General features: G+C 37.2%; 1 protein-coding gene across 2 annotated transcripts in view; it reads left to right on the forward strand.

The window, feature by feature from the left end:
- Positions 1-12,934, forward strand: part of LOC113039702 (tumor protein p73) — a 28,646-nt gene extending 15,712 nt beyond the window's left edge. For both annotated transcript variants that reach the window (XM_026197722.1, XM_026197723.1), the window contains 9 exons: positions 471-586; positions 1,446-1,555; positions 2,179-2,321; positions 2,412-2,500; positions 2,590-2,714; positions 3,635-3,783; positions 6,367-6,499; positions 9,312-9,405; positions 11,727-12,934. In XM_026197722.1, the coding sequence (XP_026053507.1) occupies positions 471-586; positions 1,446-1,555; positions 2,179-2,321; positions 2,412-2,500; positions 2,590-2,714; positions 3,635-3,783; positions 6,367-6,499; positions 9,312-9,405; positions 11,727-12,053 (1,286 nt within the window). In that variant the 3' untranslated portion in view covers positions 12,054-12,934. The remainder of the gene's footprint in view (positions 1-470; positions 587-1,445; positions 1,556-2,178; positions 2,322-2,411; positions 2,501-2,589; positions 2,715-3,634; positions 3,784-6,366; positions 6,500-9,311; positions 9,406-11,726) is intronic.
- The last annotated feature ends 1,771 nt before the right edge of the window (positions 12,935-14,705 follow it).

Consider the following 14,705-nt stretch of genomic DNA (forward strand, 5'->3'; position numbering starts at 1 on the left):
AACAAAATGTGCTTAATGTAGTAAACATTTTTATCAGCTGGTTTTATTAATATATTTTTTAAACCGAACTAATTTTAATTACTATTTATTATTAGAATAACCAACCTGATAACAAAAGGTTACATGAACAAAAGGCATTTGTTAGATCATGTAGGGGAAAAAAATTATAAAGTAAACTATTCAGGTTACAATTTTTAAAGTGTACTCAGATCAATTGTAAAACTTGTGAAACCAACAGTTATAGAGACTTCAGACTTCCTCAGCTCGTTCACTCATATTAAATTCACTAGATAAAAATGTAAACAAAGATTTTCTTGTTTTCTGAAACGGGACATTGAGATGGTTAAAATAAAGCTAACTTGCTCACTCGTCTACACTTGGTCACTTTGATTTGTGCCACAAAAGGAACCGTTCCTGTTGTCCTTCCACTTCTAATTCAGAAGCGTCCTTGTCCTGCTGTCTCTGTCCAGGTCAGACGGCTCCTGCCAGTCACTTGATTCGGGTGGAGGGCAGTAATCTGTGTCAGTATGTGGATGATCCTGTGACGGGCCGACAGAGCGTTCTCGTTCCCTATGAGGATCCGCAGGTTAGTTCAATCGTTGAACACTTGACTGTTGCAGTCACAGCAGCACACAAACACACTGGGAATTATTATTGCAGATTCTCTGCGAACAAATGCATTATGCACAAGTTTACATATACGTGTTTTTGACGAGCCGAAGCATGCCGCGATCATTGAGTTCAGGATGCTTAACGTGTTCTGACTGGATATAAATAACCCAGGGATTATTCTCAGTAACAATACCTGCAGTTATTCCTCTTTTTACACTGTTGCTTCATCTGCGTTAAATATCACATGGTTGGCGCCATCTAGAGGTGTATATTTCTCACACACTGTCAGTGCTGATGTTCGGTCAACAAACACGTTGCTTTTTTAACGTTTTATTCAAATAAATGCATTAAGTGTTTTTTTTTTAAAAGTCATAAACAAAAGATGGAAAGAACACGTCAAGTAAAAAGGGACTTCTTGAACATCACTGATGACTCAGAAGGCCTCGTTTTTTAACATTATTTAACTAAAATGAACTTATAATGAGCAATTAATTCGTTTCAGTATTTGTTATTGTTCGTTAACATTAGCTAATAAAAATATGATTGTTTATTGTTAGTTCATGTTTGGTTAGGTACGACAGATAAACTTTAATTTAACATTTAATTACCATTTGAGATTAATAAAAGCTTTAGAATCGTTCGTTTGTTAGCTAATGTAGTTCAATGATGTTAACAAATGGACCTTTATTGTAAAGTGTTCCCGTTTTTTTATGAATTTAGTTTAAAGTGAACTTCTCAATGCCAATATTTTTCCCTGAACAGGGAACTATATGCTGTGTTTGCAATATAATGTAATGCTTCTGGAAACTCTCTCTTTTTATCTGTTTCTCAAGGTGGGCACCGAGTTCACAACGATTCTGTATAATTTCATGTGCAACAGCAGTTGTGTCGGTGGAATGAACCGCAGGCCCATCCTCATCATCATCACGCTGGAGACACGAGAGTGAGTAAATTCAATCAAATTAAATGTATGCATTTAGCAGATGCTTTTGTCCAAAGCGACTTACAGTGCATTCAGGCTATCAATTTTTACCTATCGTGTGTTCCCGGGGAATCGAACCCCAAACTTTGCTCTACCACTTGAACTACTGGAACACTAGTGAGCCTTTACTTTCTTTCTTTCTTTCATACAGACCTTCAAGTTGTTCCAAACCTGTTTCTCTCTTCTGGTGAACACAAAAGAAGAATGTGTGTAACCAGAAAGTTGCTGGTAGCCATTGACTTCCATTGTACGGAAAAAGAATAAAAAATAGTTCTGTGGAAGTCAATGCTGGTTGACCGTTATTGGTTTAGTTTCACACATTCTTCAGGATATCTTGAAGATACAGGTTTGGAACAACTTGAAGGTGAGGAAATGATGACCTAATTTAAATTTTGCGTGAACCATCCCTTTAAATGATTTTGAACAAAATTTGTGAATGAAAATTTGCTTAGGATTTAGCATTGAACGGTTTCATCTTAATTATGAACTGCATGTCAGCAACATGCATTTTATTAACATGACACAGGCCGAATGGTTTGGTTAAATCAGAGGTTAAAGCTGAACTCTTCTGTGTTTTTCCTCAGTGGCCAGGTTCTCGGCAGGCGTTCGTTTGAAGGCCGGATTTGTGCCTGTCCAGGTCGGGACCGCAAGGCAGACGAGGAACATTTCAGGGAGCAACAGGCTCTAAACGAGAGCGTGGCCAAAAATGGAAATGTCAATAAACGAAGTGAGCCATCAATGTATTTCTGCAAGGACTTCATTCTTCATACAGTGTTATCTCTGGTTCTACCTAGAGCTTCTGTTTCTGATCTCACAGATTTCAAACAGACGCCGGCCAATATTACAGGCCCTTGCATCAACATCAAGAAGAGGCGACATGGAGAAGAGGAGACGTATTATTTACCAGTGAGTGTGGAAGCATGCAGATTGATTTATTTTAATGTGTGTGTGTTTTTTTAAGGCCAAATTCTAATATTTCTTGGATTGTTTTGAAGGTGCGAGGCCGGGAAAACTTTGACATTCTGATGAAGATAAAGGACAGTCTGGAACTTGTGGAGTTTGTACCACAACAGTTAGTGGATTCATACAGACAACAACAACAGCAGCTCCTACAGAGACAGTGAGTCTTTATATAGGCATCATACACTATCCTTCAGTAAGATTTGTTTTTTTGAGAAATTTGTACTTTTATTTAGCAAGGATGCATTAAATAAATGAAAAGTAACAGTAAAACATATTTTACAAAATATTTATATTTCAAATAAATTCTGTTCTTTTAAGCTTTTTATTAATCAAATAAAAAAAATGGTTTCCAGAAAATAGGACGCAGCACATCTGTTTTCAAAACTGATAATGAAAAGATGGATCTTGAGCAGCAAATCAGCATATTAGACTGATTTCTGAAGGATCATGTGACGCTGAAGACTGGAGTAATGATGCTGAAAACACAGCTGTGCGTCACAGGAATAAAATATTTATAAACAATAAATAATAAATTATTCAAATCAAAAGTTGTATTTGTTAACATTAGTAGCATCAAGTTTTGGGGGTAATGCAAAGTCAAGGTTTTTGCTAATAAAATAAATAAATAAGTAAGCCCAACCCAGGTGACAAAAAAAGTAAATCAAAAGTAATGTAATGCATTATTTTCCATAAAAAAGAAAAAAAGTAACAGGTTTTTCTTTTCTTTTTTTTATGGAGTAAAACATACCTGCTAAGTTGCTGAATACAGGTCTTGAGAAGTACACGTGGACCACATGAGTCATATGTTACAGATTGTATTTCATGGTAATATCATAACTGTCATAGCTCATAAATTTAATAAAAGCCAGCTTAGTTTCAGTAAAAGGCTTGGTAAACTGAGGAGGAGGCTTTATAATATAATTGTTTGATTATGTCCACATAAGAGCATGTGTTAGATTTATTCATAAAAGGAAAGCATATTCAGCTATCCGTGATATGCCTTCTTTAGCATTCAGTACTTTAGTGTTCCACATCGTGGGCTGTATATTAATTATATGCCTCTCATGTGATTGACAGGAGTTATGTTGCCTCTCCGTCTCCATATGGCACACACAATAACATGAATAAGATCCACGGGCCCATCAGCAAGCTTCCCTCAGTGAATCAGCTCGTGACACAACAGACTCACCAGAGCGCAGGACCCTCTGCGTCCATGTCACATATGGGTAAGATTTCAATGTCTTTATATACATATTTATACAATTAGCGAGACAATGGGGATGCACAAGCCTATGGCCACGAAGCCCACCAGAGCCTGCCAATATGGCGGGGCCATCTGGCTATATAAGCGGGCATTCTGGTATAGGATCGCGGATATAGGATAGGACGTGCAGCTACATAGCATGGCTAGCAACGCAGTACTCATTTCCGTATCTCAGGGAACCGAGGCTATGTTAGTAACTGAGTACATTCCCTTTCGATACTTTACTCATACTGCATCACTAAGACAATATGAGGAACCATTATAATCATGCTGTGCTCTGGTAGAGGAATGAATGATATGTGAACTTGCCTTAAGCACCCAAGGGGCCCGGAGGGACAAGTATAATAGGGTAAGACCTTCATGTGGCAATGGGCTAAACACACAGAGGTCACGCCCAGCCTGAGCAGTCGTTCCAGAAAAAACTTGTACATCCTCGCCACTTAGAGAGGGCCAAGAACATACAAGAAGTAAAGCAATCCTGATGAGTTTGAGTGTGTTATGACCAAACCCTTCTAGGAACTAGTTCTGCCTTCTGGCAGGTGCATGCAAACTAAGCAGAAAGGACCCTAGCCTGTAAAACCTAGCAAAAGTGGATGGTGAGGCCCAGCTTGCTGCTGCACAGATTCCTGAGATAGACACACCACTAGACCAAGCCCAAGAAGAGGCCACACCTCTGGTGGAGTGGGCTCGTACTCCAGTGGGGCATTGCAGCCCCAAGGAAGAGTATGCTAGCATAATAGCATCAGATATCCATCGGAAAAGTCTCCGTGATAGGATGAAGTAAACAAAGAGTTGTTCCGACTGCCTAAACGCACAATGTAAATTCTCAGCACCCTGGCAGGGCAGAGTAAATTAAACTCCTGGTCCTCCTCCGAGGGAGGAAGTGCAGAGAGTGTAATGACCTGTGCTCTGAATGGAGTGGAGAACACTTTAGGTACATAACCATGCCTTGGCTTCAGGACGACCTTAGAGTCACTGTGCCTGAACTCAAGGCAGGTAGGCCTCACAGAGAGTTCCTGCAAGTCTCCCATTCACTTGACCGATGCTTAAGACCGTAGCAGAGTGCTTTTCAGCTACAGGAGCCAAAGGTCAGTCAACTGTAGCAGCTCAAAGGGAGAACTCATAAGATTCCTGAGAACAGTGGGCAGATCCCATGTAGGGATGGTAAAAGGGCGAGCCGGGTTAAGCCTATTGGACCCCTTAAAAAACGTTGCTCCTGCCCACCAACTGACAGGCTATAGGAGCATGAGAAGCTGCTAACACCATATAGTACACCACCATCATACTGTCAGAGTGGACTAGAACGTGGTGTCCCCTTAGGTCTGGCAAGAAGGTCTGAAGGGCCCAACACACCAGCATTTCCAGGCAGCTGATGTGTTGCCAACTTTCCTCTTTCAACCAAGGGCCGAAAGTCGGTTTGCAATTGCACAGAGCTCCCCAACCCGTGTTGGACGCTGTTGAGACAACTTTCCTTCATTCACTGAAGGTCTTTTCAAGGAGCTAGAGCTGCCACACAAGCCTGGTCCACCTTGATAGACAGGCGAGGGACGGGACTCATGGTTTCAGCCGGTACTGAAAGGGCCACATACGAAGGAGGCCCAGCTGTAGCACTGGAGATGTCATCTTCTGAAATGTCTTGAGAGGGTAAGAGTCTTCAACTTTGAAGGAGGCCGCGATCGTATGATGGCAAATGGGGCTGGGTCATTAACTGAGCCCATCAGCTCCTCCGCTGTCATCGAGCAGCTCATTGTCACTCCCACCGAACGAGAACAGGTCGCTTGCACTGGCAGATGCTAGTCTGGCTGAGTGAAGAAGACGGGGGAAGCCTCTCTGTGTGGACAGGCTTTGGCAGGCTTTGTGGCCATAGGCTCATGCAGCTCTGCTGTCTTGCCATTGGTTAATTTTTTATTTACTGCAAGAACCAATGACATTAATGTGTCAATGTGACAATTTTCTACTAATATCCATGCTAATAAGCAACTAGTTATTAGTGAAAAGTGTTTCCTAATCTAAAAAGTTATTTTTAAGTAATTTTATTAAAAGCAATATCAAACACACTACAGTTGAAAAATTTAAATCAAGTTAATTTGCAGTCTTTAAAGCATAGTAAAATATTGATAAAACTATGATTTAAAATGTACTTTAAAGTACATTAAATTTAACACTGTTAAGCACTGTGTTAAAAACATGAAAGTATCTCACTTTAAGTACACTAAAATGGCCTTTTATTTAAGTAATATTATATAATCTGCAAACAAAGTTTTTTATTTATTTTTTTATACGATTTAAAGTACACTACACGTGAACATCCAATACAATTAAGCATGCTTTTTTTTCACAAGGGCACCTGTTTGATCTGATTTGATTGTATTGAATAAAAAGTGAGACACTATCAATGACATTTGCACTCATCTACCGGACAGTGGCCAATATTTACTCCCTAAATCCCATGTGAGTCTCATCCAGTGTTAGTTGAGTGTTGATGTCTGTGTGTGTATTAGTTGTGGTGTTTGTTGATTTGGGTCTCGTGGGTTTGTCGCTGCAGGTACGAACATGCTGGGTGGACACCACATGCAGTCGAACGGCGATGTGAACGGAGCTCATGCATCACAGTCTATAGTGTCCACCTCTCACTGTACCCCTCCCCCACCTTACAACCCCGACCCCAGCCTCGTCAGGTACTACACCCTGCAGTAGCACCAACCTGACACACACACACACACACACTACACAAGATGTACGGCTCCTTTTTACAATACTGCAGTTTTAAATAGCCATTTATTTTTACAGAAGAGTGACTGAAGTCTGCCTGATGTGTTTTATCAACAGTAGCTTCAGGTTGTCGTGTTATATTAAGATAAAGCAGCCTTAAATGACTCTTTAGATGCATCTCTATTTCTCCTCCACTTCATCATTTGTCTTCACATAGTTAGAAACATGGAAAAATGCTTTTTCTTTTGTGCTAATACACAAAAGAGGATTTTGATAATAATGAGCCCTTTGCTTTAAAGAGGCTTCAGGTTTCTTTTTCAGACTGAACTTTTTGTACATAAGAGTATTAATATCTTTCTAAATATTTCTCTGCTGGTCAGAGCTTTTTGACTTCAAATCACACTTCAGTGTGCAAAACATTAATATACATGTCATGTCAGTTGTTAACCACTTTATGTTTCATGATTATACATACGACTGTACACATACAGTTATTTATCTCATCGGGCTGGATGGGGGTGGCGAGGTGCCTTTCTGATTAATGGCCTGTGCAATTTCATCAGTAGGGTGAATCTTTTGAAATCAAAGGAAAAATAATAGAAATTATATTTAGCTTGATTGGTTTTAAGCACCATTTAAGTTTTTTTTTTTTTTTTTGCATTTTACAATTATTTTCATGACAGTTAAGCTCATTCCCCCCAGAAATACTCATTACTGCCATTAATCTGTGAGTTGTGTGTGTGTGTGTGTGTGTGTGATTCTCGTTGTTTTGAATGGTAATTTTTCAGTAACTTGAAAAAGCAATTTTTTCACTCGAGTAGTTGTTTAAATATATGTTCATTAAAGACAGCAAAACAAATACTACCGTATTTTCCGGACTATAAGTCACAGTTTTTTTCATAGTTTGGCTGGTCCTGCGACTTATAGTCAGGTGCAACTTATTTATCAAAATTAATTTGACATGAACCGAGAGAAATGAACCAAGAGAAAACATTACCGTCTACAGCCGCGAGAGGTAATGTTTTCTCTTGGTTCTTGGTTCTAAATAAATGCGACTTATAGTCCAATGCGACTTATATATGTGTTTTTCCTCATAATGATGTATTTTTGGACTGATGCGACTTATACTCAGGTGCGACTTATAGTCCGAAAAATACGGTACTTTCTTATAAATGATTTACAATTTAAATAACATCTTTATAGTTTTATCACAGAATTAAGAATAATAATTAAAATGTGTAATATAAAAGATAGTAATATAATAAATATCATTAAAAGTGGTGCAACAATCTAAAAAAAAAAAAATCTTAAAGGTGCTAAAACTATTAAGGTTCTTTCAGCCAAATATAATTTCCTAGTTGGAGAGAAATATGACCCTGGATTACTTTTTCAAGAGAGGTTTTTTTGAGATGTACCTCCACCCAGATATCTGTTTACATTATTTACTCATTTAATCGCATTGTCATTTGTGCTACTGTCATAAGTCTTATTGGCACCTAGAGTAAGATTTATTTTTCAACTAAATGTGTCATTTTCGATGCACATTGCAATGTTTTACAGAGTCTTTTGTCACATTTGATTATTAAAACCAATGTTCCATCTACATTTAATACTTAATGTATCACGGTGAATTTAAAAAGCAGTGTCTATAATTGTGGCAAAGCAGCCGAATGTTTCTGAATCCATGTTTTGTTTAATATGATTTAAAATGCAGAGATTACACATACTTTCCTCACTTTCTTGTAGTTTTGTTTATCTCAGTTGCTCTACCTTTAAAATAACTCTGTCAGCTTTACGTATTTACAACATTTCCTGTTTTGATTGTATCAAAAAAAACAGTATGAATTTTATTGGTGAAATATTTATAATAAAAAGATCAATACAATGAAAAACTTGTTATGCATCATTAATGTAATTGCATGTTTTGATTGCATTTTTAAATTATTTTAATCATTTATTAAATTATTAAATTATTTTCAGAAAAATGAATACACAAACATTTGCATGCAGCATTTCATTTAACAATACTACTGTTCAAAAGTTTGAAGTCAGTAATATATATATATATATATATATATATATATATATATATATATATATATATATATATATATATATATATATATATATATATATATATAATTCATATAATATTAATTATACTCAGCAAAGATGCATTGATGATCAGATGCATTTACATTTACATAAAATCCATAAATTCTGAACTTTCTAATTATCAAAGAATCCTGTAAAAAAGTTTCATGGTTTCCTTAAAAATATTAAACAGCACAAGTATTTAACTGAAATCAGAAATATTTAAAACAAGAATGATTTCTGAAGATCATGTGACACGGAAGACTGGATTAATGATGCTGAAAATTCAGCTTTAATCACAGGAATAAATTATATTTTAAAGTATATTTAAATATATAAAAAAAAAATACTATACATATATAATAATAATCTTAAAAAAAAAAAAAAAAAAACGAGAGAGAATCTTACCAAACTTTTGAATGGTAGTATATATTTCACCCCCATAAGGTATTTATATCATAACTGATTTATTCATAATTATGATTACAATACAAATGCTTTATTTCAATTAAGTATGGGATTGCCTAAATGCGCTCTCATTATCATTCCATCAGTTCTTGATCATGATCCCTGTGCAGATGCAAACGCCGTGGTGCTTTGCTGGTTATGTTCTCCATGAGTGAATATGTAATTCACAGGACGCAGCCGCTTGGTCTTAGTGGGGTTCCTTTTCTCTCTGAACAGCTTCTTAACCAGCCTGGGCTGCCAAAACTGTATCGACTACTTCACGTCACAGGGACTCCAGAGTGTCTACCACCTTCAGACTCTTTCCATGGAGGTAAACCAACACTTCAGTTCAATACGCTCTTTTCATTCTTACATGATTTCAGCTTTATCCTATTTTCCAATTATTTTTTCCCATAGGGATAAAAAAAAAAAAAAGTCATTCAAAGTTAAAAGCAATGAATCAAACCAGCTAGCTACGAGGTGAATCACATTGCAAACATTGATTCAAAGAAAAGATTTATTTTAAAATAAGAAAAATACAAAATGGTAATACTTTAGTTTAAGGATAATTCTCACTATTAAATAGTTATATTATAAGTACTTATTGTAAGGAGGATTTAGGCTGAATGGATTCCATAAGTGGGTCTTTATTACAGGATCTGAGCATAAAATCCAAACAATAGTCACAACTCGTGGCCAGGTCACAGGCTTGGGTCAAAACACAGGCAAAACAATCCACTGGCAGACAAATCCAAAACAGTAATCCAAAAACGTGAGTCAAAAGAGCAAAAGCAAAAGGTCATAACAAGTATCAACAATGGAACAATGAAAGAACGCTTAGTAAGGCAGTGAACTGGCAATACTTCGCAAAGTGGCAGTACAAACAAATTACTATATACATGGTGACAGGAAATGATGTGGCAGGAACAGGAAGAGGCAGAGTTCAATATTCAGGTGAAGGCTCCCTCTGGTTGACTGGAGCCTGATCAAACGTTACAGATTCCCTCCCCCTAGGAACACCTCTTGGTGTTCTTCTAGGACGGCCCCTTGGTCTGGGTGCCAGACGATCTGGGTGAGTTTGGTGAAAGTCTCTGATAAGTGATGAATCCAAGATGTCCTTAGTTGATACCCACGATCTCTCCTCCGGGCCGTATCCCTCCCAGTCAATGAGATATTGCATCTGACCCCTCCTCCTGCGAGGATCTAGGATCTCCTGGACTAGGTAGGCAGGAGCTCCCTCGATCTCAAGCGGTGCAGGCGGTTCTTCGTCAGTGTCTTCGGGGCTCAATGGGCCGTGGGCCGGTTTCAGGAGGGACACATGAAAGGACGGAGAGATGCGGTAATTAGCAGGCAACTCTAAACAGTATGTAACAGGATTAACTTGACGTATAATCTTAAAAGGACCAACGTACCTTGGACTTAATTTCTTGCACGGGAGTTTCAGGCTTAGGTCACGAGTGGAAAGCCACACCATTTGACCTGGCTGATACTCAGGATGTAGACGTCTGTGTCGATCAGCTTGGATCTTTTGAGATCGAATAACCCGCTGGAGACGGACATGAGCATTGTCTCCAGCGGTCCCAGTGGCATTTAAACAATGCTCAGTTGTTACTAAGAGGCCCAAAGTTTGCCAAGAAAACATCCCCACACCATTACACCACCATCAGCAGCCTGAACAGTTGAGACAAGGCAGGATAGATCCATGCTTTCATGTTCTTTGCACCAAATTCTGACCCTGCCATCTGAATGTCACAGCAGAAGTCGAGACTCATCAGACCAGGCAACGTTTTTCCAATCTTCTATTGTCCAATTTTGCTGAGCCTGCACAAACTGTAGCCTCTGTTTCTGGTTCTTAGCTGACAGGAGCATTAACTGGTGTGGTCTTCTGCTGCTGTAGCACATCTGCTTCAGGGTTCGATGTGTTTTGGGTTCAGAGATGTTATTCTGCATACCTTGGTTGTAACGAGTGATTATTTGAGTTACTGTTGCCTTTCTATCATCTCTAACCAGTCTGCCCATTCTCCCCTGACCTCTGACATCAACAGCATTTTTCTCCACACAACTGCTGCTCACTGGATATTTGCTCTTTTTCTGACCATTCTCTGTAAATCCTAGAGATGGTTGTGTGAGAAAATCCCAGTAGATCAGCAGTTTTTGAAATCCTCAGACCAGCCCGTCTGGCACCAACAACCATTCCACATTCAAAGTCACTAAAATCCCGTTTCCTCCCCATTCGGATGCTCAGTTTAACTTCAGCAAGTCGTCTTCACCACATCTAGATGCCTAAATGCATTGAGTTGCTGCCATGTGATTGGCTGATTATCAATTTGTGTTACCAAGCAATTGGACAGGTCTACCTATATATATATATATGGTGGAATTTCGCAGTTTTTCAAGTCAATTATCCTCATAGCTCACAACAGATCTTTCTTCAAAGTATTGTAGGTTATAAACTCAACATTTATCTGTGGAGAAACTGAACCGATATCGGAAACCCAGTGTTTGTGGACAGATACTTTTATATAACCACCCTAAATTTACTGGGATACACCTATTACTCTTGTAAAAGAATGATATTATTCACAAAGGCCATGAAATGGAGCCCTTTGATAGTATGGCAGTCACTGTATGTGGCACTCTTGTGTTCCTCAGGACCTTGGGGCGCTGAAGATCCCTGAGCAGTTCCGGCTGGCGATCTGGAGGGGCCTGCAGGACATGAAGCAGGGCCAGGATTATGGCCAGCAGCTCATCCGCTCCAGCAGTAACATGGCCAGCATGGCCCTCGGCGCCGGAGGAGAGCTGCAGCGGCAGCGCGTCATGGAGGCCGTGCACTTCAGAGTGCGGCACACCATCACCATCCCCAACCGCAGCGCCCCCACAGGAGCAGAGGAGTGGGCCGACTTCGGCTTCGACATGCCTGACTGCAGGATACACAAGCACTCCATTAAAGAGGAGTTCGCAGAGAGCGACCTTCACTGAGAAGAACCAGATGCATTCGTAAACTGCGACGGACAGTTTGTATTTTCCATATAATAGCACTTCCATATTTGATGACAAATTATTTGAGGGTAAAAAAAAAAATCTTTTTGCAAACAATTCCCTTTTATTAAGACTAGGGTTCAAATGAATCCAACTGTTTGATTGTCATTTGTGGCCTTATGCTAATATTACATCACATATTACCAATTATCCATTAGCTAAAATGAATTCTATATTATTAGGACATAGTTATGAACGGTTAAATACAGTGTATGATTTCTAAACATTGCCTTATTTATTTCGGCTTGGTGTAAATAATAATTGTGCAATCATGTATGATATTTAATTATGTCTAAAGTAATGCCCATAGATCAAGTAGATGCTTGACCCACAAAATCCTCCTTTATTTACTTATTGTGAAAAACACACAGGTTTATCAGAGTCACTTTGTTTTAATAAGTCATTACCATACCTATAATTAGTTCATCAAAGTTTAACAGTGACATTGATGAAGAAAACGCCATAAAAGTTATTCACTTTTTATTATTATTATTATTTTTTTTTTTTTAAACTGACTTTTTTTTTAAGTGGTGCTTTACATTGCAACCTTTTCTTTTCTTTTTCTTTTACGTATGATCTGTTAAGCGTTATGTTGTTGACAGGGACACACTGGATCATCATTGGTGTTGTCAGACTTTTAAAGTTCACCTCTTTTGTGGTATTAACCTTGCAGGACAAGGTTGTATTTATCATGCTGTACTGTCGTTTAGCACATGATTCACCGTCTTGTTAAGTTGTCTCTAATTTTATTATGTTTTCATCAAAGAGTCAAATTATTTAAGGTATTAAGATGAATCTTACAAAAACATCCAGGTGACATTTCATCCCAAAATTGCTAATATAATATAATATAATATAATATAATATAATATAATATAATATAATATAATATAATATAATATAATATAATATAATATAATATAATATAAATATATAAATAAATAAAAATAGTTTACAACAAATAAGAATTTTGGGAGAAATGTGCTAAATTGTTCAAACTAAACAAATACAAATAAAGAAATACAAATAAATATATAAAATTGGTCTCTAATCAAAATATTATTATTTTTTTTTATCATTCATTTTTTCTATTTTGGAGAAGAAAAAAGACCTTGACATATTTTTTTAAGACTCACCTTTCCAACACAAAACAACAAAGTCTTATATGTACTGTTTAGCTTCAGTTTAACATCACTTTTAATAGTAATGAGAAAATGACTAATAAGTTTGAAGTACTTTTGTTCAGCAAACCCACACAATTGTTATGATGTGAACCCATCAAAAGCCACTGCTTGTGTCTTGTTTAGATAAAGTAATAATAATGATAATAATAATAATAACAGAGGAAAGCAGGAAAGTGTTACACACAGAGCCGTCATCCAGGAACATTGTCTTCTGTGGTATATAAGGAATATATTTATATTTCTAACACCTTTAAAGGGGTCTTGGGATGCTACGTGCACTTTTACAAGTTGTTTGAACTGAAATGTGTGTTGGCAGTGTGTGTACACAACCAACCTATATTGATAAAAAACATTTTTTATCTGCTCAAATTCGAGCCAATCTCAGAGGCCCCTCCCACCATAGTTTGATGACAGTAGCGTTTCAGCACAGGCTGGACGGGTATGTTACCTTAGCTGTTTTTAACAGGGTAAAAAAAAATTTTTTACACTACCATTGAGAAATTTTAACAACTATGTTACAGACTTTTCTTTACGACCCTAAAGAGTCATATCAGCTTGTGGAAAATGGGTATCCCCTTTAAAGTCTGTGTATAAAACTGAACTAAAGGCCGTTTGAACATGAATTGTTTGGTGGATTGTATGTGGTCAGAGCTACATCTGTCATCTTTATTTAACAAGAAAATGCATTTGTAAATAACTAGTGTTACCCATATAATTCCTTGTTGTTCATGTAATAAGAACAACACATTTTAAACTGGGTCCCAGGAGGTAAATAAGGAAAAAATAATGTTTTGAAATTGGACGTGATGGTGAAATACCGTCATATAGATCAAAGCACTTTATGGATTTAGGATATTGTATATGATGTTATATTCACAATTGATATCAGTCAGTATTATGTCATGCTGTGTCATTTTGACAACTACAGATTTAAGAAATGTTTTTTTTTTTAATCTTGTTTTCATTAAAGAGCTGTAACACTTTCTTTTTTTATATCGCCATGTTTGAATGATGTAAAGTGATTTCTTTTTCTAATAAATACTAAAGTGAGCAAAGCAAAGATGTATTAATATATAATAGATAAATATATATGAATAATGTATGAATATATTAATAGATAAACAATTCCTGTATTACTTATTGTTTATGCCTTTCACTGGTTATCTGAGTGGAGAATTACATTATAATGAGAGTTCTGGCTCGTTTTATCCATTTGGTTAGGTGCAGTTAAAAAGTAAGAAAAAAGCAGCAAAATATTGATTAACTGAAGGTTTAATTAATATTAGCCTATCATCTCTGTTTAATTCATTATGGTTTTACAGTAGCAACTATAATAACTCGATGCAGTGAGATCCAGGAAGACGAGTAATGATTAGTTCAGAGAGCAATTTAAAGAGGAATAACAAAT

This window comes from Carassius auratus, chromosome 22 (assembly GCF_003368295.1).
Source record: "Carassius auratus strain Wakin chromosome 22, ASM336829v1, whole genome shotgun sequence".
NCBI classification, from domain to species: Eukaryota; Metazoa; Chordata; class Actinopteri; order Cypriniformes; family Cyprinidae; genus Carassius; species Carassius auratus.